The sequence below is a fragment of the Tamandua tetradactyla genome, chromosome 1 (genome assembly GCF_023851605.1).
Source record: "Tamandua tetradactyla isolate mTamTet1 chromosome 1, mTamTet1.pri, whole genome shotgun sequence".
Lineage (NCBI taxonomy): Eukaryota > Metazoa > Chordata > Mammalia > Pilosa > Myrmecophagidae > Tamandua > Tamandua tetradactyla.
In genome coordinates this window covers 72910313-72936562 of record NC_135327.1, presented here as the reverse complement: position 1 = coordinate 72936562, position 26250 = coordinate 72910313, and the positions used below count along the sequence as shown (strand labels likewise).

General features: G+C 38.9%; 1 protein-coding gene across 15 annotated transcripts in view; it reads left to right on the top strand.

The window, feature by feature from the left end:
* Positions 1–26250, top strand: part of GRB10 (growth factor receptor bound protein 10) — a 242892-nt gene that overhangs the window by 109087 nt on the left and 107555 nt on the right. For 11 of the 15 annotated variants that reach the window (XM_077119245.1, XM_077119157.1, XM_077119202.1 and 8 more), the window contains one exon: positions 3704–3794. The exons of 3 other annotated variants lie outside the window; for them this stretch is intronic. Coding sequence is in view for 10 of the 12 variants with exons in the window: in XM_077119157.1 (XP_076975272.1) it covers positions 3704–3794 (91 nt within the window). In the remaining 2 variants the exon portion in view is untranslated. Of the gene's footprint in view, positions 1–3703; positions 3795–17155; positions 18683–26250 lie in introns of those variants that run through there. One more of the 15 variants, XM_077119262.1, reaches the window with a different exon arrangement.

Genomic DNA, 26250 nt, shown 5'->3' with positions numbered 1-26250 from the left:
ATTCATGTCAAAGAAGCAAGAGGGGAAATGTACTGCTGAAGGTAAAATATTGTTGGCAAGCAGTGATAGTTGAAAATATATAAAATCGGCCTGGGGATGGACAGATCTGTGGAACCGAGTAGGTGGCTGAGAAATCATGCGTATGTATGTTATAACACATAATGAAGGTGATCTCCTAAATCAGAGATAACAGTGGGCCTGGATAAACTGGTCAACCATGGGGGTGCCAATTTATATACTTACCTCTTACTCCCCACCAAGATGAATGTTCCAGAGATTAAAGAGTAGAACCTCAAATGGTTAAGCGATTAGAATAAATCACAAACGAATGCTTTTCAAATTTATTAATAGGAGATGAAAGATACTTTTTAATCTTAAAATGATGAAATTAAAAAGAAAAGTTCAACTAACCTGACTATATCAAATTAAACTTCTGAGAATCAGAAATATAATTTAATCTAGAGATAAACAAGGTGGGAAGAGTATTTTCTACAAATATGACTCAAATTAATTTCCATCCCATAAAGAGCTTGTTGGAAAGGTGAAAGACAAAACCAAATGCCTAGTGGGACAATGACATCTCTAAGCCTCCACTTCTTGGGTGAGATTACCAAGTGTTAGACCCAGCTTTGTGCCTTGTGTTGTAAACAAACCCTCCCAACAGTTCTGTAAGAGGTTCTGTAACCCATTGTACAGACAAGGAAATTGACTGAGTCCAGGTAGCTGGCCCAAAGCTCTCAGCTACCAAGTTACAGAGCTTTGATTCATTTGTGGACCTTTTTGATTCCAAAGCCCACAGGCTCTCAGGCACTAGTCTTGCTGACTTGTCAAAGGATGGTCCAAAAGAAGAAATACAGAGGACTAATAAGCATATGAAAAAAAATTTCATCCTCATTAGTATTAAAACCACAGGGTAAGACTGTTACTTACCTGTGGAACTGGCAGGAAAAATTTCCACAAAAATAACAGGTTGTTCTGCCAGCTGTGTATTAGGAGATCGGCAGCCTCTGTTTGGGGTGGAAGGGGAAATTGTGTGATGAAGAGGAGTTTGAAACTATGTATCTAGAGTCTTAAAAAAATGCATGTAACCTTTCACTAGGCATTCTTTGTGTAGGGGTACTAGTAATATAATCAGAAGAGTTGACAGTTTCACACACAAAGGTGTTTCTTCTCTCTGAAAGTTGCAAACAATTGACATGTCTACTAGAGTACTTAGAAACTGTAAAAATAGTATTTGCCAAGGTTTTAATATATTCTCCTATTATATTAATTGGGGAAAAAAGCAAAACACAGAAGCGATTACATACCATAATGTCAGCAGAATCTGCCTGTACATCTGAAACATAGAAGGGCCATGAAAATGCTGAGTTATTCTAGTGTCATGGTATTTAGGTTGATTTTTATTTCTCATTTTTCTCTTCTTATTTCTTCACAGCATTATAAAAAGTGTATTGATTGTTTAAAATTAGGAAAAGAGAAAAATTTATTTCTCTCAGATGTGAAAGAGTATACTGGATGGAGAAATATTGGCTGTGGAACTGCAGAAACTATACTGGGTGGCCCCAGATGGTGGGGCACCACTGAATTGGGGGGATGGGGAGGATCTGTTTTCTAAGCTAGCCTCAAGGACCCAACTCTTCAACTCTTCAGGTGGGATTTGTGATGACTCCCCTTGCCTCCCAGGCACGCTGCCCCCCAAACTAAGGCTTCCCTACTTCCCTCATTAGATTCTTAACAACTTCCAAGTTCATTGGTAGACTGTTAACTAAATTTATCATAGCACACATCTCCTCAGTGGCTTATGCTAGATCTCTGGGAGAGTGCTGATGGAATCTATGTTTATTGACATGGAAAATTAAAAAAAAAAAGTTTATTAAAATATAAAAATATGTACTACAATTATGATTGCATTTTAAAAATCAGGATTATTTGTAAGCTCCAGATGACACATACAGTCTACATGATCTCTATAAATAATTCAGACAGCACAAACATACATTATGATGTGCATGTATTTTTTTTTTTTCCTTTTTCTAAAAGAACATACCAGAAAATAATAGGATAAGATACCTGGGTGGTAAGAGTAGAGAGAAGTTCATTTTAATTTTTTTCTTTAGCATCCAGATTTTCATAATTAGCTAGTCTTACATCTATAATTACAAAAAAAGAAAGAAAGCTATTTCAAGTGAAAATATCTCTTATGGCTTAGAGCTTTGTTTTGTTTTCCCTGGTTTTTCTGGAGGAAGGTGTGAAGACAGCTTTGCCTTCTCAGGGAGCAAGTAAAGTAAAATACTCTACTTGAATTAGTAGCTATAGGGGAGCTGGCCCTGTCTGAATCTCTCCCTGGTGCTGGTGCTAACCCACTTTTCAACCTTGCCTGCTTCTGGCAAAATGGGCCCCATGACATGGCATTGACCAGTTCTGAGCCTGTGTACAGGCAGGTTGGCGCTCACACAATATAGGTAATGGAGTTAATGCTGTCATTGGGCCCACTTTTTACACAGGTAACGGCTCACCTGTGAACAGGTGGATGAAGACTCTGGGAGGTTAACATTTCCTGGGAAGCAGGCAGGCAGTAAACAGCAGGGCACGGTTCCAAGCCCTGCCCTCGGCACAATGTAGGTTTTGAGTTTCCTGGGCCACTTGTGCAGCTGTAATGTGATGGAAAGGAGCCTGGGTCCTGGAGTGGAACTGCCTGTGTTCCCATCCTAGTCTGTCTGGTAGTGTGGATTTGCACCACCTTCCTGGGCCTTAGTTTCCTCATTTGCAATCCAGGCTAGAAGAGTAAGCACTAGGCAGGTGTTGCTGTTGCCAGAACTGTGTGGACACCCACGAACATTTCCTAGGCAGCAATTTGAAGACCTTTTGCACAGATAGGATAAGGTTGCAGGAGTTAATTACTATATTTGTGACAATGTATAATTAATATCAATAGGAGGTTTTACTGCAGATCTTGTACTTTTTTTGTGTACTTGTAAAACCTTTTTAAAATGCATGTGCACTATAAAAATTTCAAACATTTTGTAATTCTACAACAGCAAATTGACATTCCTCCCCCCACCCCACCACCAAGTTAATCCCCGCCTAATATTTTGGTAAAAGAGTATAAAATGTGTCCCACATTTTAATGTAGCTTTCAGTGGCTTCGTTGTATTCTCATGAGTTTTTTTCTGGAGTTCTGGCCTTGCTCATAATAATTGTATTTTCATTTTTGCTAAAATGTTCACCCTCACCCTGATGCCTGAAAAAATGTCACCAGGCTCCTTGGTCTATGTGTAGGGAGCCATTTACAGAACAACTTTCTGAATGTTTCTGTACCAGGTAACAAATCGCCTAAATCTTGATTACCAGTAATTGTTAGGGATATGCATGTGCCCTGTGAATGTTAATTATTTATATTCATTGCCTAAACTGAGCAGTTGAGTTGGCAATAATTCTTTTAGAATTGCTATTCAGGGAAAGCTATTTTGGCCAAAAGACTCAAGTAGTTTTTCTTCTCACTGGCTTGCCAGATAGGTTTGTACCTTTTCATGATTAACCTCCCTTTATATGGCATATTTTAAGCACCTGTCATTTAAAATGAAAAGAAGCAAATAAATTGAAAGGGAGTAAGGCTTTGAGAAATGGAGGATGTGCTGGGGGTGTTGGAAAGTGTGAAATGCTTATTTGACAGGAAGCTTTCTGCTGTTCTTTCTTTTTTTAGGATAAGGTCAAGCAGACTTCTCCTCCCAGTCAAAGAGACCTGGGAGAACGTAGGTTCTTGGCACAGCCTAACCGACTCGTGACTCAGCAAGGTAAGGGTGCTGAAGGCTATGGGTGTCTTCCTCATCCACCTGCATGTAGGTGCAGTTACTCTTAATGTCTAGCTGGTCAGTAAGGCTAGTATTCTGTATTCCAGAATACAGAATTGTGTACTTTTATTGTGTGTTGGTACTTTTATAACAAAGATGCTAGCTTCAGCTCTTCGTTTCCCTTTTAAGGAAAACAAATTCTAAAAAAGTGGAAAAATACTTGGTTGTGATTTCTTCATATATTTCCTTTCAGTTAATAGACTTCAATGAGCAGAACCTTAAAATCTGTTTCTTATGCATTATTTCAGGATTAAACCGAGAGGCAACTTGAGGTAGTATTTTGTAGGCTCTACCATAGTACAATCTTCTTAATTTTGCCCTTTTTATTTTTGCAATTAAGTTGATTTTTGCTATGTATGCCCTTCCCTGTCTCGTCTGTAATTCCTTCTACTCTCTTTCATTTTTGATGGGATTGTCGTGGGAAAGAGAAGAAAGACAGAAAGGATGCAAGGGTTAAGCTTTAAAATCAGATGGGAAAACTAGAAAGGGAACAGATCCGGTACTAGAAAGGGAATGGGTCCAGTTATGAGGCGGAACCAGGAAAATGTATGTGGCTGATTATTTGGAATATTTGGAAGTTTAGGTGCAAGAAATCATAGTGTTTAAAACTGGCAGGAATTTGAATAATTGGAGATATTTTTTTAAAGTTGATTAATGAGAATGAGGATAAAATTCAACAAACTCAAAAGCTGGGGTCTGACCGTGAGGTCAAAGAAGTGTTTTCTCAAGTAGTAGAAGATTAGTGAAACCAGCCAGGATATTCTGTATGGCATAATTATAGGGTCACCTTTTAGAAAACTTTTACAAGAAACTTTGAAATGAGATGATGCAAGGGAAAGAGTACCAGTTCATTAATATTGGCTTTGAAACTTGGAAAAGTTTAAACTTATTTCATTTTGTTATTTACAAATTATCTCATTTAAACTGAAATCATCTAAATCTTGGTATTAATGTTCATAATAAAATTCTGTGTGTTAGTACTTTAAAAAGAGAGTTCAATAAAATTATACTGAAAAGACTTTAAAGCTCATCCCTTATCCTTTTTGTATAGTCATTTGCTTTATTGATAGCAAACCAACAGAAGGTGGGATGAGGCTTGGTGTGGAAGAGGGTCAGATCTTTTTTCTAGAATGGAGTTGCACAGTGTCAGGTGAAGTTGTGTGCCTGCCTCTCCAGAACCTGAAACAGGGCCTAGCAGCGTTAAAGGAATGAATGAACTTGTCTGCATGGTGAATTCAACTTCTGCTCAATGGCCCAGCGAGTTTATACATTCAGGCACCCCACCCCTGACATTGGCTGCTTTCCCCTCCAATCCTTGGTGATTCTACACACACAGCATATAAGACAGGAAACCTGAAAGGGCTCAGGCTGGCGTGCACCCAGGATAAACATCTCCACAAAGCAGCGTGCAGTGCTGAAGCTTGCCTCTGCTGAACTGCAGAACCAAAGTGGCTCCTGACAGCTGGGAGTTCAGGTCCCCCTGGAATAACAAGGTCTAAGGTCACTCGCTTCCCTCCAAGACTGGGGAGCAGGGCCAGAACCAAGTTCACTGTGTCTAGCCAGGAGCTGGGGTGTGGCTCCCCTGCTCTTCAAAGACGCTGGAAAAAGACTGTTGCTGGAACTACAGTGTGTGTGAAGCCAGGAAAGCTGGCACAGTCTTGCCACCCAGGTCTAAACCAAGCAGCCTCATGCTGGAGTGTCTCAGTTGGCAGCCTTCACAGTCTTCCAAGAGGCAAGCAGCCCCAGACTGCCTCTACTTGTCCCCTAGACAGGGAGGGACTGGAAAGAAGAATAGCAGAAGGAAAAACAAAACAGTGCACTTAAAGTGAGTCTGCGAACCAGCATTCCAACACACACAGAGCCATCTCATAATAAGAAATTTGGCTAACAGAATTAACAGATTATCATCTTAGATCCCATGTGATAAAAATAAGTCTGACAGAGGCTTTACAGTAAGTGTGTTTGTGATGCTTGGAAGAATGAAAGATATTTGAGAAACTTTTGAGATGAGAAAGCAGGATGTGAGAAAGAGTCCACTAAAAATTTGGGAGATGAAATGTATAGTGATTGACATTTTAGAAAATGTTGGATTCAATCTACAGAGGGTTAATCAGTTGGAAGGTAGGACAGTGGCAGTCTCCTTCATTTGGCACAGAGAGACAAGAGGGAAATGCAGGTGGGCAGTGAGGCACAGATACTTCTAGGATCCTGGGAAGAGGAGGATATAGGGGATGGCAGAGAAGAGATAATAGCTGAGAAATTGTCCAGAATTGGAGAAAGACACAAGTCCCCAAACTATCCTCAGAGTACTAAACAGGAAAATAATCATCTGTGTCTAGAAACATTTAGCATAATTCCAGAAAACCAGAGAGAGAGAAAATTGTTAAGTTTTTTCTCCATGAGGGGAAGAACAGATTTTTAGCACAGGAAGGCATAGTAGATGCTAGAAGACAATGCAGTTATATTATCAATGAGCTGACAATAAAATAACTGCCAACCTATGTCAGCCCAGAATTTTATACTACCATATTATTTAGTAGTGAAGGCAAAATAAAACTTTTCAGACAAAGACCTAGAAAACTTATTACCAGCAAGTTTTCCTTTAAGAATTTTTGACGTTTGTACTCCAAGAAGATGAAATGTGAATGCCGAGGTGAACGTAAGGGTATAAGAATAATAATGTGCAGAGAAATTGACACAATTTGTAAGTTTAATTCCATATAAGTAGTGAAAAGAAGGTAAAACTGAAACTCCAGATAATAAGATATTGGAAATATATGTGTGTTTCTGTTGGGATTGGGGGGTTGTTCAGTGAGTGGTTAAAACATAATAAAGCCCTGGCTAGGAGAAGCAAAATGTGGAAGAACTTGAGACATTATTAGAAACAATTATACTTAAGTATGTATTTTAAAATATTAGGTGCAATTGAAGTATTAACTGTAATTACTAAAATAATGTGCAGAGAATTTATAGCTTCTAACCCGGTAGAAAAAGATAGAATACCTTTAAAAATCATCAGTCCAGTCAAAGATAGAAAAGGAAGGAAAACAATATGTGAATGAAAAAGGATGTCAAACAGAATATATAAAATAAGAGGGTAAGAATAACTTGAAATATATCTTTGCTAATAGTAGCAATGGGCTTAAATTAGTAGATGTGCGTAGAAGCCTGTACCCAACAGAGACTTTTGTTTTCCTTTCTAAAACCTGTGTAACTTTTTCAGAAGTCGCCCATTTATGGAAAGTTGCACTGCATTTTGAGCAGTCTATTTCAGGCAAGCCACGTTCTTTAACCCAGTGTGATTAAATCAGAAGTCCACATGAAAAGTTCAGAACAAATCACATAAACACGTGTGTGGAAATTTTAAAACTTACTCCGATTTCACCTATGGGTTAAAGAGGAAATCACAGTGAGAATATCAGATATTTGGAACTGAATGGAAATGTGCTACAGGTTAAAGTTGTGTGATATTGCAGAGGTGGTGTGGAAGAGTGTATTTCTAAAATTTAGAAGGAAGAAAAATTGAATGGAGAAAAATTGAAAAATCTTAAGAAACATAGAAGGAAAGGAATAATAGAATTCAGATCAGAGATTATTAGAATAATAAAGAATCGACAGGGAGGAACTAACACCAAAACCAGTATTTGTAAAGACTGCCTCGGTACTAAACCTCTAACATGTCATTCAGGGAAAGTAGAGGCACCAGAAAATACATTAGGAACATGTTACAGAGCTTAAAAAGAAAAAGCAATGAACAGCTTTGTGAGCAATTTTATGTCATAAATGTGAAAATATGGAGGAAATGGATTGTTTATTGCCAGAATATCAAAATAGAAATAGACTCTTAGTGAGTCAAACTATACATGGTTATTGTAAGTTAAAGAATTAAAAGTAAAAACAAAATGTCTTTTTTTAAAATAGCAATGATTAATGAATAAGGAGAGTGTCATTTTAAACTAAGAAAAGATTTCCTACACAAGGCTTAAAAACCACAAGCATAATGAAGAAGACTGATAAGTTTGGACATATTGTAAATATAAAATTTTACACAAATACAGTAGTCAACATTAAACATGTGAAAAGGTGCACTGCAGCCTAGAAAAATATATTCGCAATTTTACAACATGTGGTATTAGGATCCCTCAGTTTATTAAAAATACCTATATATCAATAAGAGAGAGGCAATCAAAACTGCCCAAGAGCATGAGCAGGCAACTTGCTAAAAAGGAAAGTGTGATGTGAATGTTTCTAATTCTGGGCATTGATTTCACATGAAAAATGTGGAAACCATCTGAGCTGGAAATTGTGGACACTGGTGCTATGGGATTTGTTGTATTGAATAGAAAGGCCCAAATCCATCTTTTAAGTATATCCAAGTGCTGCATATTGTTCTTTCCTCATGGCATACTCAAGCCCTGAGCATCTGTCACAAGTGGGCTTGGCTTAGCAGCTCTCAGGCAGGTGCAGTGAAAAGGCCTCTTCCCTCTCCCGGGGATTGTCCTGCCCATCGCCCAGCCCCCAGCTTAGCCCAGCATGGGGGCATCCCATTGCTCACCTTGTCCTTACTTTCTGCTGGGCACCCCCAGCCCTTCCCGGATCAACTTTGTGCCTGACAGGATGTTAAACAAGAAAGATTCTTTTTAACAAGACTCCTTGGGACCCATGAAAGAATCTGACAAAGATGCATTTCTGTTCTGTCTTGCTTCCTAATTTCCAAGTGGTAATTAGATGCTATGATTATCAGGCCCTAGGTTTATGTGGTGTGTGTGATGGGGATTCTGCTGGTTCCCTGCAAGGCATCTGGTATTAAGAATAAAAGATTAGCTGTGACTTTCCTTGACCCGTTACTTCTGTCTGGCAAAGAGGATTTATTGCTCTCATTTCATTACCTTGTTCCTAAGGTAAGCAGCTTATTTTTGCGTGACACTTGCTAAAAAATGCTTCACGCATTACTTAGCATGCTGCGGAAAGAGATATATTTTCATGTGAAATGGGGTAGTTTTGCAGTAGCTGGAATTACTCTTGGTATTTTTGAAATAGGAAGTTTTAGCAAATTGTGATTTTTAGAAGTTGGCAGTTTGGAAGACTTGGCCTTTTCTCATTTTAACCAAGTTGTTTTAGATTATCCTGATGGCTCACAATGGTAGCTGGGCTGTCTAGCTGTGTCTGCCATAAGATGCACAGTTGAGCAGAGATTTGCTAAGGAGCTGAAAGAGCAGTTTCAAACTTCATGTACTGAAGTATATAGAGTTGACTCAGAAGAGAGCCTCCAAACCATTCTGAGCTTGGTGGCAGGGTGGTATGGCTAAAGCCTGGAAAGTCTGCTTTGGGATGTAAAAACTGTGCTTTCTTGGGTGACTGAGCCTCAGTTTTCCCGTCTATAAAATGGGGATAATAGTGCCTTCCTTGCAGAGTTATTGAAGGATTGGAAAGAAGTATATTTAAGGTACATGATACCATGCCTGGCACAGTGGGCATTTAATAAGCAATCAGTTTTGGTGGGCTTGTAAGCAAATGGGTAGAAATCTGGACTGCAGTTTGCTAGTGATCCATCAGTTCTACTTGTGGGAATTTATTTTAAGGAAATAAGTATTTAAGCATATATATATGTGTGTGTATATATTTAAAGCCTTCATTTCAATTCTTTGAATAGCATATTCCCCCAGAATAGGGGAAATAACAGAAAGAGAAGACTAATTAAATAAATAATGTTATATTCATTTGATGGACTGTTTTGCCCTCTTTAAGTAGGTGAAAATATATTCAGTAATTTGAAACAAATACTCAGATCTATTAGGTAAAAAAAGTTGGAAGGTATATTATAAAACCATATGACCCCAAATCCAAATTTGTTAACAGATCCATGATATATATTTTAAATATAATGATGCTTATTTCTGGGTAGTAGAATTACAGGCAATTTTAATTTTCTTTATAATTTTCTGCCTTTTAAAATTTTGAACAAAGATGCTAAAAATGTCATAATGAAAATAAATGAACAATTATTATTATTTTTTGGTCTTGTTTTTAAAGCACTTTGCCAAGAATCTCAGATGTTTATTATCCAAACCTATAACAGTTTAGTAAGGGTCAGAAGGGCCTACTAATTCTTCTAAATTTTTATTCATGAGTGATGACTTTGACAGTATCACAGCACAGGAGAAAAGTCATAAAAAAAGGAGGTGTTAGAACTAAAAAAATATGTCAGTGAAAAGTCCATTTAACCTAGTAACAACTAGCATTACCCTCTTTATGTTCCCTGGGCACCAATGACCAAAGTCATTAAGAAAAAGTTACATTATGTACTTTATCCCCTCTTTTAAGAAAGCAATGAAGAATATAATCTTTGATATATATTCAAAGGAGGGAACATGAAAATAAGCTTGAGTGCGCTAAAGTTAAAGTAGTATGTTCACTATCTAGAAAACTTACTGACCAGGATCATGCATGCCTCAAGGGTTTTGTAGTTGTTCAGACATAGCTTGTTGTGTTATCACAGATTTTTGTTTATGATGATGGTGGCTTGGAACTGTTTATACCCCCCAGAAAAACTTGTTCTTAAATCCAGTCCATTCCCATGGGTGTGAACCATTATAAGTAGAACTTTTTGATGAGGTTACTTCAGTTAAGCATGGCCCAGTTCAGTCAGAATAGGTCTTAATCCTGTTACTAGAGTCCTTTGTAAGTGGAATGAAATTCAGACAGACAGAAAGCAATCCAGATGGAGTAGTCAGAAGCTGAACATCAGCGGAACTGGAAGAGAAGGAGATGCCACTCTGTGCCATGCCATACAATAAGCTGAGGACCGGTGACCACCAGCAGCCAGTCCCAAAATGCCACAGTCCTTGCAGGGAAAGCATTGCCTTGATGATGCCTTGATTTGGACTTTTTTCACACCTCAAAACTGTGAGTGAATAAATTCCCATTGCATAAGCTCTTCCATTGCATGATATTTGCTTGAGCAGCCCAGGAAACTAAAGCAGAGATGATGAGACATCATGTTTCCCCCTGGAGCACCTAGAGGCATTGGCAGTTCTGGAATAAAATGGTTTCACTCTTATTTTCCTGATTTATTCTCAAAGGGGATGTTCACTGAACACCTTTTAGAGATGAGGCAGAGTTCTGGATGCTAGGGAGACACTCATGGTCCAGAGAAGGCCTGGCACATGTGGGGTGGACAGAAAGTGCCTTTTAAAGGGTAAAGTCAAGGACACATCCAAGTGATCCTGGCTAGGTGACAGTGAAAGGAGGAGAAGGATGCTCCAGACTGAGGGAACAGAGGGTGCGCAGAGCTTCTGATGTCTTATGTGCTTTCTGAGAGCAAAGAGAAGGTTGGAGTGAGCAGGTTAGAACTGAGGGAGGGAGGATGATAGTATACTTTCAAGTTTTTAGAGATTGACAAGCTACCTGTTTTTGGTTTTTGCTTTTTTTTTTTTTTATTTATATATATATATTTTATTAATTAAAGAAAAAAATTAACACATTTAGAAATCATTCCATTCTACATATGCAATCAGTAATTCTTAACTTCATCACATAGATGCACGATCATCATTTCTTAGTACATTTGCATTGATTTAGGAAAAGAACTAGCAAAACAACAGAAAAAGAAATAGAATGTTAATATAGAGAAAAGAATAAAAATAATAATAATAGTAAAAAAAAAAAAGACACAGACAAACAAAAAAAAACCTATAGCTCAGATGCAGCTTCATTCAGTGTTTTAACATGATTACTTTACAATTAGGTATTACTGTGCTGTCCATTTTTGAGTTTTTGTATCTAGTCCTGTTGCACAGTCTGTATCCCTTCAGCTCCAATTACCCATTATCTTACCCTGTTTCTAAGTCCTGTTGGTTTCTGTTACCAATGACATATTCCAAGTTTATTCTCGAATGTCGGTTCACATCAGTGGGACCATACAGTATCTGTCCTTTAGTTTTTGGCTGGACTCACTCAGCATACTGTTCTCTAGGTCCATCCATTTTATTACATGCTTCATAAGTTTATTCTGTCTTAAAGCTGCATAATATTCCATCGTATGTATATACCACAGTTTGTTTAGCCACTCGTCTGTTGATGGACATTTTGGCTGTTTCCATCTCTTTGCAATTGTAAATAACGCTGCTATAAACATTGGTGTGCAAATGTCCATTTGTGTCTTTGCCCTTAAGTCCTTTGAGTAGATACCTAGCAATGGTATTGCTGGGTCGTATGGCAATTCTATATTCAGTTTTTTGAGGAACCGCCAAACTGCCTTCCACATTGGTTGCACCATTTGACATTCCCACCAACAGTGGATAAGTGTGCCTCTTTCTCCACATCCTCTCCAGCACTTGTCATTTTCTGTTTTGTTGATAATGGCCATTCTGGTGGGTGTGAGATGATATCTCATTGTGGTTTTGATTTGCATTTCTCTAATGGCCAGGGACATTGAGCATCTCTTCATGTGCCTTTTGGCCATTTGTATTTCCTCTTCTGAGAGGTGTCTGTTCAAGTCTTTTTCCCATTTTGTAATTGGGTTGGCTGTCTTTTTGTTGTTGAGTTGGACAATCTATTTATAAATTCTGGATACTAGACCTTTATCTGATATGTCGTTTCCAAATATTGTCTCCCATTGTGTAGGCTGTCTTTCTACTTTCTTGATGAAGTTCTTTGATGCACAGAAGTGTTTAATTTTGAGGAGCTCCCATTTATTTCTTTCTTTCTTCAGTGCTCTTGCTTTAGGTTTAAGGTCCATAAAACTGCCTCCAATTGTAAGTTTCATAAGATATCTCCCTACATTTTCCTCTAACTGTTTTATGGTCTTAGACCTAATGTTTAGATCTTTGATCCATTTTGAGTTAACTTTTGTATTGGGTGTGAGATACGGGTCTTCTTTCATTCTTTTGCATATGGATATCCAGTTCTCTAGGCACCATTTATTGAAGAGACTGTTCTGTCCCAGGTGAGTTGGCTTGACTGCCTTATCAAAGATCAAATGTCCATAGATGAGAGGGTCTATATCTGAGCACTCTATTCGATTCCATTGGTCGATATATCTATCTTTATGCCAATACCATGCTGTTTTGACCACTGTGGCTTCATAATATGCCTTAAAGTCCGGCAGCGTGAGACCTCCAGCTTCGTTTTTTTTCCTCAAGATATTTTTAGCAATTCGGGGCACCCTGCCCTTTCAGATAAATTTGCTTATTGGTTTTTCTATTTCTGAAAAATAAGTTGTTGGGATTTTGATTGATATTGCATTGAATCTGTAAATCAATTTAGGTAGGATTGACATCTTAACTATATTTAGTCTTCCAATCCATGAACACGGTATGCCCTTCCATCTATTTAGGTCTTCTGTGATTCCTTTTAACAGTTTTTTGTAGTTTTCTTTGTATAGGTTTTTTGTCTCTTTAGTTAAATTTGTTCCTAGGTATTTTATTCTTTTAGTTGCAATTGTAAATGGGATTCGTTTCTTGATTTCCCCCTCAGCTTGTTCATTGCTCGTGTACCCTCAGCTTGTTCATTGCTCGTGTATAGAAATGCTACAGATTTTTGAATGTTGATCTTGTAACCTGCTACTTGCTGTACTCATTTATTAGCTCTAGTAGTTTTGTTGTGGATTTTTCCGGGTTTTCGACGTATAGTATCATATCGTCTGCAAACAGTGATAGTTTTACTTCTTCCTTTCCAATTTTGATGCCTTGTATTTCTTTTTCTTGTCTAATTGCTCTGTCTAGAACCTCCAACACGATGTTGAATAATAGTGGTGATAATGGACATCCTTGTCTTGTTCCTGACCTTAGGGGGAAAGTTTTCAATTTTTCCCCATTGAGGATGATATTAGCTGTGGGTTTTTCATATATTCCCTCTATCATTTTAAGGAAGTTCCCTTGTATTCCTATCTTTTGAAGTGTTTTCAACAGGAAAGGATGTTGAATCTTGTCAAATGCCTTCTCTGCATCAATTGAGATGATCATGTGATTTTTCTGCTTTGATTTGTTGATATGGTGTATTACATTAATTGATTTTCTTATGTTGAACCATCCTTGCATACCTGGGATGAATCCTACTTGATCATGATGTATAATTCTTTTAATATGTTGTTGGATACGATTTGCTAGAATTTTGTTGAGGATTTTTGCATCTATATTCATTAGAGAGATTGGTCTGTAGTTTTCTTTTTTTGTAATATCTTTGCCTGGTTTTGGTATGAGGATGATGTTGGCTTCATAGAATGAATTAGGTAGCTTTCCCTCCACTTCGATATTTTTGAAGAGTTTGAGGAGAGTTGGTACTAATTCTTTCTGGAATGTTTGATAAAATTCACATGTGAAGCCGTCTGGTCCTGGATTTTTCTTTTTAGGAAGCTTTTGAATGACTGATTCAATTTCTTTACTTGTGATTGGTTTGTTGAGGTCATCTATTTCTTCTAGAGTCAAAGTTGGTTGTTCATGTCTTTCCAGGAACCCGTCCATTTCTTCTAAATTGTATTTATTAGTGTAAGGTTGTTCATAGTATCCTGTTATTACCTCCTTTATTTCTGTGAGGTCAGTGGTTATGTCTCCTCTTCCATTTCTGATCTTATTTATTTGCATCCTCTCTCTTCTTCTTTTTGTCAGTCTTGCTAAGGGCCCATTAATCTTATTGATTTTCTCATAGAACCAACTTCTGGTCTTATTGATTTTCTCTATTGTTTTCATGTTTTCAATTTCATTTATTTCTGCTCTAATCTTTGTTATTTCTTTCCTTTTGCTTGCTTTGAGATTAGTTTGCTGTTCTTTCTCCAGTTCTTCCAAGTGGACAGTTAATTCCTGAATTTTTGCCTTTTCTTCTTTTCTGATTTAGGCATTTAGGGCAATAAATTTCCCTCTTAGCACTGCCTTTGCTGCGTCCCATAGGTTTTGATATGTTGTGTTTTCGTTTTCATTCGCCTCGAGGTATTTACTAATTTCTCTTGCAATTTCTTCTTTGACCCACTCGTTGTTTAAGAGTGTGTTGTTGAGCCTCCACGTATTTGTGAATTTTCTGGCACTCCGTCTATTATTGATTTCCAAACTTCATTCCTTTATGATCCGAGAAAGTGTTGTGTATGATTTCAATCTTTTTAAATTTGTTAAGACTTGCTTTGTGACCCAGTGTATGGTCTATCTTTGAGAATGATCCATGAGCACTTGAGAAAAAGGTGTATCCTGCTGTTGTGGGGTGTAATGTCCTATAAATGTCTGTTAAGTCTAGCTCATTTATAGTAAAATTCAGATTCTCTATTTCTTTATTGATCCTCTGTCTAGATGTTCTGTCCATTGATGAGAGTGGTGAATTGAAGTCTCCAACTATTATGGTATATGTGTCTGTTTCCCTTTTCAGTGTTTGTAGTGTATTCCTCACGTATTTTGGGGCATTCTGGTTCGGTGCATAAATATTTATGATTGTTATGTCTTCTTGTTTAATTGTCCCTTTTATTAGTAGATAGTGTCCTTCTTTGTCTCTTTTAACTGTTTTACATTTGAAGTCTAATTTGTTGAATATTAGTATAGCTACTCCTGCTCTTTTATGGTTGTTATTTGCATGAAATATCTTTTCCCAACCTATCACTTTCAACCTATGTTTATCTTTGGGTCTAAGATGTGTTTCCTGTAGACAGCATATAGAAGAATCCTGTTTTTTAATCCATTCTGCTAGTCTATGTCTTTTGATTGGGGAATTCAGTCCATTAACATGTAGTGTTATTACTGTTTGGATAATATTTTCCTCTACCATTTTGCCTTTTGTATTATATATATCATATCTGATTTTCCTTCTTTCTACACTCTTCTCCATACCTCTCTCTTCTGTCTTTTCGTATCTGACTCTAGTGCTCCCTTTAGTATTTCTTGCAGAGCTGGTCTCTTGGTCACAAATTCTCTCAGTGACTTTTTGTCTGAGAATGTTTTAATTTCTCCCTCATTTTTGAAGGACAATTTTGCTGGATATAGGAGTCTTGGTTGACAGTTTTTCTCTTTTAGTAATTTAAATATGTCATCCCATTGTCTTCTAGTTTCCATGGTTTCTGCTGAGAAATCTACACATAGTCTTATTGGGTTTCCGTTGTATGTGATGGATTGTTTTTCTCTTGCTGCTTTCAAGATCCTCTCTTTCTCTTTGACCTCTGACATTCTAACTAGTAAGTGTCTTGGAGAACGCCTATTTGGGTCTATTCTCTTTGGGGTGCGCTGCACTTCTTGGATCTGTAATTTTAGGTCTTTCATAAGAGTTGCGAAATTTTCAGTGATAATTTCTTCCGTTACTTTTTCTCCTCCTTTTCCCTTCTCTTCTCCTTCTGGGACTCCCACAACACGTATATTTGTGCGCTTCATATTGTCATTCAGTTCCCTGATCCCCTGCTCAAATTTTTCCATTCTTTTCCCTATAGTTTCTGTTTCTTTTTGGAATTCAGATGTTCCATCCTCCAATTCACTAATTCTAGCTTCTGTCTCTTTAAATCTACCATTGCAGGTATCCATTGTTTTTTCCAGCTTTTCTACTTTGTCCTTCACTCCCATAAGTTCTGTGATTTGTTTTTTCAGATTTTCTATTTCTTCTTTTTGTTTAGACCATGTCTTCTTCATGTCCTCCTTCAATTTATTGATTTGGTTTTTGAAGAGGTTTTCCATTTCTGTTCGTATATTCAGCATTAGTTGTCTCAGCTCCTGTATCTCATTTGACCTATTGGTTTGTTCCTTTGACTGGGCCATATTTTCAATTTTCTGAGCATGATCTGTTATCTTCTGCTGGCGTCTGGGCATTTAATCAGATTTCCCTGGGTGTAAGACCCTGCAGGTTGAAAGATTTTTCTGTGAAATCTTTGGGCTCTGTTTTTCTTATCCTGCCCAGTAGGTGGCGCTTGTGGCGCTCATCTGTCTGCGGGTCCCACCAGTACAAGATGCTGTGGTTCCTTTAACTGGAAAACTCTCGCTGTGGGAGGGGTCACCAGCCGAAGCGGCTTGGGGGAGTGCCAATCCGAATCTCCCAGCCGGCCCAGGGGTCCGCGCTTGGGGAGGGTCCAAATTTCCCAGCCGGGCATCAGCCGCTGCGGCTTGGGGAAGTGTCTGTCCACCGTTCCCAGCCAGACCGGGAAGCCACGTGTTTGGAAGGGACCCCGGTTGCTGTTCTCCGTGGCTTGGGTATCTCCGATCCAGTTCTCCCAGCTGGTCCGGGGGGCCGCGTGGGGGGGGGGCTCCAGCCGCCGCGGCTTGAGGGGATCGCCTGTCCAGTTCTCCCAGCCAGCCCGGGAAGGAGGGAGGGAGGGACTCCGGCCGCCTGCCGCCCCGGCCCGTGGAAGCCCGCGCCCCTCGGTGATCTCACCGCAGCGGGTTCTCCCAGCCAGTCAGCCCTTCCAGAATGGGGTACGCTGTCTTCTTGGTCTCTGTCGTGGCTCCGGGAGCTGTTCTGAATCGTTTCTACTTCTCTAGTAGCTGTTCTGAAGGAGGGACTAAGACCCGCGCGTCTTACTAAGCCGCCATCTTCTCCGGACTTTGGTTTTTGCTTTTCTCCAGCATCTGAGTTTTTCTGTCAAGTGAGGTTATTCTTAAAATAGAAAAAAAATCATGAAAACTATCATTCAGAATTAATGGTTGTGCCTTTACATTGCACCCACTGAACTGCAGAAAATTTCAGCTAGAAGGTTTCCAGAGTCCAGCACTGAAGGCAGGTTGAAGGTGTGTCTGCTCATAGGGCAGTAACGGCTTTGCAGTTGCCATTGCCCTCACTGCGGATGGGGATGGACGGATAGCCACACTCACTCCACGGATTTGCCATCTCTGGTCACACCCAGAGGCCAGTCTTGGTCCAGTCAGGATCTGAGAATTTAAGTTACTTGGCCAGGGTCATTCAGCTAATAAGTGGTGGAGCTTGGCAGAGAACCCGGATCTCATTTCCAGTGTGTCCTTATGCCACTCCAAAAATCGTGTCCGAGGTTGCCCTTCCCCCTCCCCTGCCCTTGACTAGTTATTGGATAGAAGCCTAATAACTAAATTTGAGCTTCTTATTTCCCTCTGGCCTTCTGCTGGTCTTTCCTTCCAAAGTAGAGGCCTTCCAGGTTAATGGCCTCAGTTTTCCTTTCTTCTCTTGGACCAGAAGCACTTTCTTGCTCTAGGTGATCAATCTCCCTTGGGGAGCTCTAGGTCCCTCTGGTCTCCCTTTCTCCTTGCTGGTGCAGCTGAGGGAAGCTGTAACAATTGAACCCAGGCTCTGTGTCCTTTAGGCTGGGCCTCTACTGTTCGGCCTGGATCTGGAGCTTACCTACTGTTATAGTTTGCTAAAGCTACCAGAATTTAACATACCAGAAGTGGAATGACTTTTAAAAAGAGAATGTATTAAGTTGCAAAGTTACAGTTCTAAGGCCATAGAAATGTCCAAACTAAGGCATCCAGAGAAAGATAGGTATCTTAATTCCAAAGAAGGGCACATGAAGTTCAGGGTTTCTCTCCTCTGGGAAAGGAGACGGCTACTGACTTCTACAAATGCCTCCCCCAAGGGCATTTTCTTTCTACATCTCCAAAAGTCTCTGGCTGTGTGGTCTCTGTTGCTTTTTCCAAAATGGTTCCCTCTTAAAAGGACTCCAGTAAGTAACCCCAACTTGAATGGGTAGAGACACATTTCCATGGAAACCATCTAATCAAAAGGTCCCACCCAATTGTGTCACATCTCCATGGAAACAATAAAAAAGATTCCACCCAGCAATATTGAATTAGGATTAAAGAACATGGCTTTTCTGGGGCGCACTGCAGTTTCAGATCAGCACCCCTGCCAAGGGCCCACACCCATCCACAGTCATGACTTTATTCGTGTTGGGAACAGGCTTTCATGTGAGTATTACAGCAAAGCCTCCTGAGCTATAGTCACAATATCTCCTGTGATCCCTGGAGCTGCAAAACCCCAGAAATGCAGTCCACTCGCTCAGATGGGGACATCCAATTCAAACAGCTTGGCTCCCGGAGTTGAGGAATGCCTTTCAGACCCAGATGTTGCACAGTCCTGTCAAACTTGCCACAGCTGTGTTCTGGCTTAATTTTCTCCCCTCTCTTTTTATTTTTATTTTTTTAACCAAAATGTCATGGTATGTGGTTTTTATTTTCAAAAGCATCTTGAGTGGGATGCTTTTCCTTTCTAGTAACAGTGAACATGTAGAGGAAAGAGACTGCAAAACTGAATACTTTCAGAAGTTTCAGTATCTCCCGGTGGATGGTATGTTAGCCAAGATGAAAAGACCAAAATTAGGAAAGAACATCGGTTACTAGGGAAGGTAAAAGAAATCATGAAAGTGAGGTTTTGTTTATTTGTTGTTTTGTTTTTCCTTTTCAAGGAGTCATTCTGAATGTCATCAGATGTTGGGGGAGGGGTAGGCTTTGGGCTGGCCATTTTTATGTCTTGTGTCTATTTTAGCAATGCTTTGTGCCTGGACAAATTAGTAACCACTTTGCACTTCAGATTATGTGTTTGTATTTATGACAATAACTTGGAGTCCTAAGCTAAAGCCTCCAGTATGTCTTACATCTTCTCATTTAACCATCAGAGCTACAGATAGGGAAACTGAGGCTGAGACATTAAGTAAATTGCCTAGAAGTCATACAGTAGTGGAATTGGAATTAAACCAAAGTTGATCTGACTTCTTGCTTTGAGATAATTTAGGTAAACCACCTAGCATACGTCTGTGTGTATAAGCTACCCCACGAATGTAAATTTACACATCATGATTTTGCCTTTCTCCAAGATCACTGGTTTCTTGAGAGCAAGCACTATGCCTTGCTGTCTTAGAGTTTCCTCTATTATGCCCTGCCCATAGTGGTACTAAATATTAAGTATTTGTTTAATGAATTCCTCAATTCACATCCCATAAATAGACTTGTCAGTTCCAGTAAGATCCTTAGACTCTGCCACTGCCCTCCGTGTGGGAGGTTCTGGTAATTCCAGGTAAGCAAAGATCAAAACCCATTAAGAAATACCTTCCTATCCAGAGCAGTTTGGAAGATGGTGACAGACAAGTGAATATAAAAGTCAGCTAAGAAAACAATATGGTGGTTACTGGTAATTGTTGCTTTGGAACCAAATTACATTGTGGTTATCTAATGTCTTCTCATCTGAGTTCATCTTTCGTATACACAAGAATAACTTCACCCTTTTTTTTTAACTGGATATAGAATTTTACCCATGTTTTTGCTTATTTATATATATATATATATATAAAACTTAGGTTTTCTTAGTATCATTTCCTAATGGGGAAACTATGCTGTTTTCTAATGATAATGTACTGTTTTCCAAAATGTTCAACAAAACCTTGAGTAGTAATGAAATTGGCATCCTGTTGGACATTGATGCCAAAGTTTATTGTAATTTTAATTTCTCTTACCATACCCCCACACCCCCACACCTCCACACCATGCCTAAATAAATACCTTCTATTAGGTCTGAGATGCAGAAAAGCTGGGGGAAAAATAATCTGTATACAGTATCTCCCAAAATAACCAATGTTCGCTTTCTTTCCACCTTATGCCATATGAAATGAACCTCATGCCATACCTAATAACTAAATTTGCCCGTGTCATTAATGATTCTTCTAAAGCTTCCATTTAAATTTATGTTAGAAAGATGTGTCATGATTTCTTGCCTCAGTCTTCTGTTTTTCACATGTTTATGCGACTTCCCTGTTAGAAAAATTCCTTACCTATCAAGAACCTGGGGTTTCTATTTTAACCCGTTTTTAATCCACGTAACTGACCGACAAGATACACATTGTTGTTATCCCCATGTTTATAGAAGAGGAAACTGAGGCACAAAGGTTAAGAAAACTGTCCAGGTCATACCTCTCATACCAAGTTAGGATTTGAACCCTGGCTGGGCTCCTGTGTCGCGAGAACTGTGTAATTCTGCCTCTTAGGGTTGCTCTGGCTCCTTATCAAAGTGCAGTTCATATTTTCCATTCTTGTTGACGCTTCGATTTTTTCAGTGGCTCACACTGAGGTTTCAGCTATAGGGATTGAATTTTCCTTGCCCTTGAAAGCAGCCCAGAAGATTGGATCCCTGCAGTCAGCTCCCCGCTCTTGGATAGCGCTTTCCTTTTAATTATTTTGCTCCATCCTTTCCACTCTGAAGATCATTTATCTTAACAAGGAAGATAGGAACAAAAAGGTATTGAATAGCCTGCTTTCCCTTTGTCTTTTCCCAATGTTAGGCGAGCCATCTACTTCTCTCTTCCTGGTTCTTATTTGGAGCAGAACTGAAAAAGCCATTGTCATCCTTTTCAATTTTTCGAGTCTCAGCTATTCTGGGCCTTCGCTTTCCTGATGCTCTGACAGGTTCACGGCACTCTTTTGTCTGCTTCCTTTTAGCAGATAATTGGTCTCCATTAATGTTTCATGTTTCCTTTAGCTGTCAGGATGCTCGCAGTTCAATAGAGGGCTTTATCCCAGTGCCTCTCATTTTTTTGGTGTGTTCACATTTCATCATCTTGCTCTGTAGTTTTCCTGTTTCATTCATTCATTCTTTCATTCATTCAACCAACAAATATCTCTTGCTTGTCAAGGATATACTAGCGTATAGAGCCAAGGGATACACCAGGGAGCAGTGAATCCTTTCAAATTTAATGGTCCTATAACATTTGGATCTTTTAGTCTTAAGCACTGCAGATCCTTTTTTGGAAGTGGCAGAGCACAACTTAGAAATAAAAAATTTGATGTCCAATAATGAAAGAACATTTCCAGATGTCTCTTACTTAGCAAGCAAGAGTACTGAATCTCCTAAATCTAACATTTACTTTTCCCATTATACTATACTCTACCTAAAAAACTTATTTTCATAAACAACAATTAAGCAGGACTAATCAGTCTCCAGCCAAGCCTGATAAATAGGATGCTTCTTGGTTTTGCTTTTCTTAAATAATTTTTAATTCTGTCCCTAAAGGATATCTCAAGGTAGAGGTATAACCAAGGAAGAGGAACCCTCTGTCCTTCAGTATAGTTGTACTATTGCCTTCAGAAATAATTTAGCAAGGTACTGGAGCACTTATTTTAATATGGCTAATATTCTATTACCCTCTGTTATGGTAATCCCATGCCTAGGTAGGTTCTCAGTAACGTTAATTCCATGCCTGGGGGCGGCCAACATACACACACATTTCTTTTAATCCTTCTAATGACTCTCTGAAAAGCTACAGGTTCAGTGACGTTAACAATCAGTGTTGAACAATGTCCAGCTATTTCCCTTAGAAATATTTGGGGCCTAGTAATCAGCACCTGTTCAATTCTAGATTCAGTTCTGGCCAAAAAATACTTCAGTAATTGCCCTGACCTTTTCTAGGGTGGTGGAAGTGAGGAAATTAGCTTACTAACGCTTCGTACTTTGCGTTTAAAAAGTATTGAAAAGTGTCAACAGTACCACAGCAATACCAGGGATAAATAACTGGGGTGGGGGTGGGAAGGACAAGAGTTAAGGGGTAGTTTGGGTTTTCTATTTGGTGAGGATGTGTTTATCAGTTATTCTTCTCTAGGGAGTGATGAAAATTGTCCAAAATTGATGATTGTACAACCAAGTGAGGATAATGTGAAATATGAATTGTTCCCTTTGGACATTATAGATGATGCCCAGTGGATGGAGGTGGCTGAAGGATACACTGCCTAGAAGTAGAATAGTAAATTGTGACATACACATATGATTGGATATTGTGCTGCTCCAGAAAGAAATGAAATCGTGAGGCATGCAACATTGTGAATGAACCTGTGGGACATTATGTGATAAAAAATAAGCCAGAAACAAATGAGCAAATATTCTATGGTCTCATTTAGAAAATACTTATAAGAAAACTGGGGCCTAGATTGTAAGCTCTTACAGCCATCACATTTAGTCCGGAGCTATAATGGTTTTATCTAGATTTTGAGAGGCTTTATATGTATAACCTGGTATTTCCTTGAAACTTTGGGTACTTTGTGACACTTAAGACTCAGAGTAAGAGTTCTGCAGGTCTGAAAGTCAGCATTGCCGCATATAGCTTTTTCAATTAAAGAAACTGAAAAAGAGATCAGGCTTCAGTTAGAGAAAAGAACGAAGCCAGTTGGGTTGGGACTAAGGTGTTCTAGTTTGCTAGCTGCCGGCATGCAATATACCAGAAATGGAATGGCTTTTAAAAAAAGGAATTTAATGAGTTGTTAGTTTACAGTTCTAAGGCCGATAAAATGTCCCAGTTAAAACTAGTCTGTAGAAATGTCCAATCAAAGGTATCCAGGGAGAGATACCTTGGTTCAAGAAGGCTGATGAAGTTCACGGTTCCTCTCTCAAGTGGAAGGGCACATGGCAAACATGGTCACAGTTTCTCTCTCATCTGGAAAGGCACATGATGAACATGGTCAGGGTTTCTCCCTCATCTGGAAGGGCACATGGCGAACACGGTGTCATCTGCTACCTTCTTCTCCTGGTTTCCTATTTCATGAAGCTCCCTGTGGGACATTTTCCTTCTTCATCTCCAAAGGTCACTGGCTGGCGGACTCTGTTTCTTGTGGCTATGTCGTTCTGCTCTGCTGTCTATGAATCTCTTCATTCTCCAAAATTTTTCCTCCTTTATAGGACTCCAGAAACTTATCAAGACCCACCCAAATGAGTGGAGGGAGACATGTCATCACCTAATCTAGCTTAACAACCACTCCTGATTAAATCACATCTCCAGGGAGATGATCTGATTACAGTTTCAAACATACAGCATTGAATAGGATTATTCTGCCTTTGTGAAATGGGGTTTTGATTAAAACATGGCTTTTCTAGGGTCCATACATCCTTTCAAACCAGCACATAAGGTAAATCAAAATACAGCGATAAGGAAGGAGATTGTAGTTTAGAACTTCATCTACTCTGTGAGACCAAAGCTATTTCAATAGCTGAATGAATCTGTGCCTGGATTTCCTCATCAGAAGTACATAAAAATGCCTATTTCCAAGTTTGATGGATCATTAGAAATAGCTTACTAGGAGTTCCTAGCCTTGGACCTGTCATCTATCATCATGATTGCAAATAACAATGCACTGGTGATGCCACTTCCCCTCTCATGAATCTAGCCTATGAAAACACTACATCTGGGCTTGTTCTACTGGACTAAGTAGTGTCCATCCAAACATAAATTCTGGGAGGGACTGCCCTGTGAACATCCCATCTCCTAATGGCGTTATTCAGCAGGTCCCACTTATATGTGCGTTTTTATTTCCCCTCATTGAAAAATATTTATCATAAAATGTCCTAACTCCAGCCAGGAGATTCTGATCTGAATGTTGAGGTGGGTCCCAGAAAAGGTTCCCAGCTGATTGTGCTTATCAGACAAGTTTGTGAGGGACAGATCTAATTAATCCTTGCACCTCCTGCCCCATCCAGAATATTCTATCTTACAGGTTGTACTGTATTTCCAACCACATCCTAGAAAGCCAACTCCTCTCCCTGGGCATTTCAGTTATGGGAGGTATGCTATTTCTTGAAATAGCCTGAATCTGTTCTCCTAGAATCACTTTCTCCAAACTGATGCCTTAGAATTTGGGCTCTTCTGAAGCTGAATGCCCTCTCCTTGCCTGTCTTGTCTGTAAACAGCAGTCTCATTTTTACATGCTTCTCCCCTGCCAAGTATAACTGTTCTAGGAGAATTTCTGGCTTCTGGAGACTTTTATAGACTTCTCCATCAAGTGACTTTTTTCCCCAAGGTAGTAAAAGAAGTTTCCTAACTTTCCTTGATGCTGTAGTTTGAACATTGTAACTCTTTCCCAAAGGTTTTGCTAATGACTTCATTTCATTTTAGGTAGAGGGGATTTTTGTCTTTTGAATATATCTGTATTTCCACTATCTAGGACAATGTTGGATATCTAGTTGGTATTCAGTAAATATATATTTTTTAATTGACAGAACATAACAACATACAAGCATGAACATTCTTAACATATGGATTTTTCTATTTTTGGTATATAATCAGTGACTCACAATATCATCACATAGTTGTATATTCATCACCGTGATCATTTCTTAGAACATTTGCATCACTCCAGAAAAAGAAATAAAAAGAAAAAAGAAAAAACTCATACATACCATACCCCTTACCCCTCCCTCTCATTGACTACTAGTATTTCCATCTACCCAATATATTTTTTTCCTATACCCCTTACCACTCACTCCCTTTCATTCATCACTACTATTGCAAACTACTCAATTTATTTTAACATTTGTTCCCCTATTGTTTATTTTTAATCCTTATGTTTTACTCGTCTGTCCATACTTTAGATAAAAGAAGCATCAGACACAGGTTTTCACAATCGCACAGTCACATTGTGAAAGCTATATCATTATACAATTATCTTCAAGAAACATGGCAGCTGTATCATTATACAATCATCTTCAAGAAACATGGCTACTGAAACATAGCTCTATAGTTTCAAGCACTTCCCTCTAGCCTCTCTAATACACCTTAAACTAAAAAGGGGAAAATCTATATAATGAGTAAGAATAACCTTCAGGATAATCTCTTGACTGTTTGAAATCACTCAGGCACTGACACTTTATTTTGTCTCATTTTTCTCTTTCCCCTTCATTCAAGAAGGTTTTCCAATCCCTTGAGGCTGAGTCCCAGCTCGTTCTTGGATTTCTGTCCAATGTTGCCAGGGAGGTTTTACACCCTTGGAAGTCGTGTTGGGGAGGGCAGTAGTTTGCTTGCTGTGTTGGCTGAGAGAGAGAGATAGGCCATATCTGAGCAACAAAAGAGGTTCTCTGGGGGGTGATTCTTAGACCTAATTTAAAGTAGGCTTAGCCTATCCTTTGAGGGCATAAGTTTCATATGAATAAACCCCAAGACTGAGGACTTGGCCTATTGATTTGGTTGTCTTCACTGCTTACAAGAATGTCAGAAATTCTCCAAATGGGGAAGTTGAATTTTTCCCCTTTCTTGCCATTCCCCCAAGGGGACTTTGCAAATTCTTCTTTATTCACTGTTCAAATCACTCTGGGATTTATCAGGGCATCACACTGGACAAACCTACAAAATTGCATGCCCTATTCAAGGTTCTATGTACTTATGGTGTTCAGTTAACCTGTCTATATAAGTTATATTAGGAAATGCACTAGTTAGAATATAAATTTTGTACCAAATAAACATTTCTTGCTTTAGTCTCACACAGAAGTTGAAATTTTAAAATATGAATGACCATCTGTTTTCAACACCCTGTAATATTGACATTCCTTCATTCTTCCTCATGCAAAAATATCTTTTAATTTGTACATTTAGTCATTATCATTGTATACTCTAGGTATTCGTAGATTATGCCATCTCATTCTTAATCATCTATTTTTCCTTCTGGTTTCGTATGTGGCCCCAGCCCTCCTCTCTCTATCATTATCCATTCAGTTTCATTCAGTGTACTTA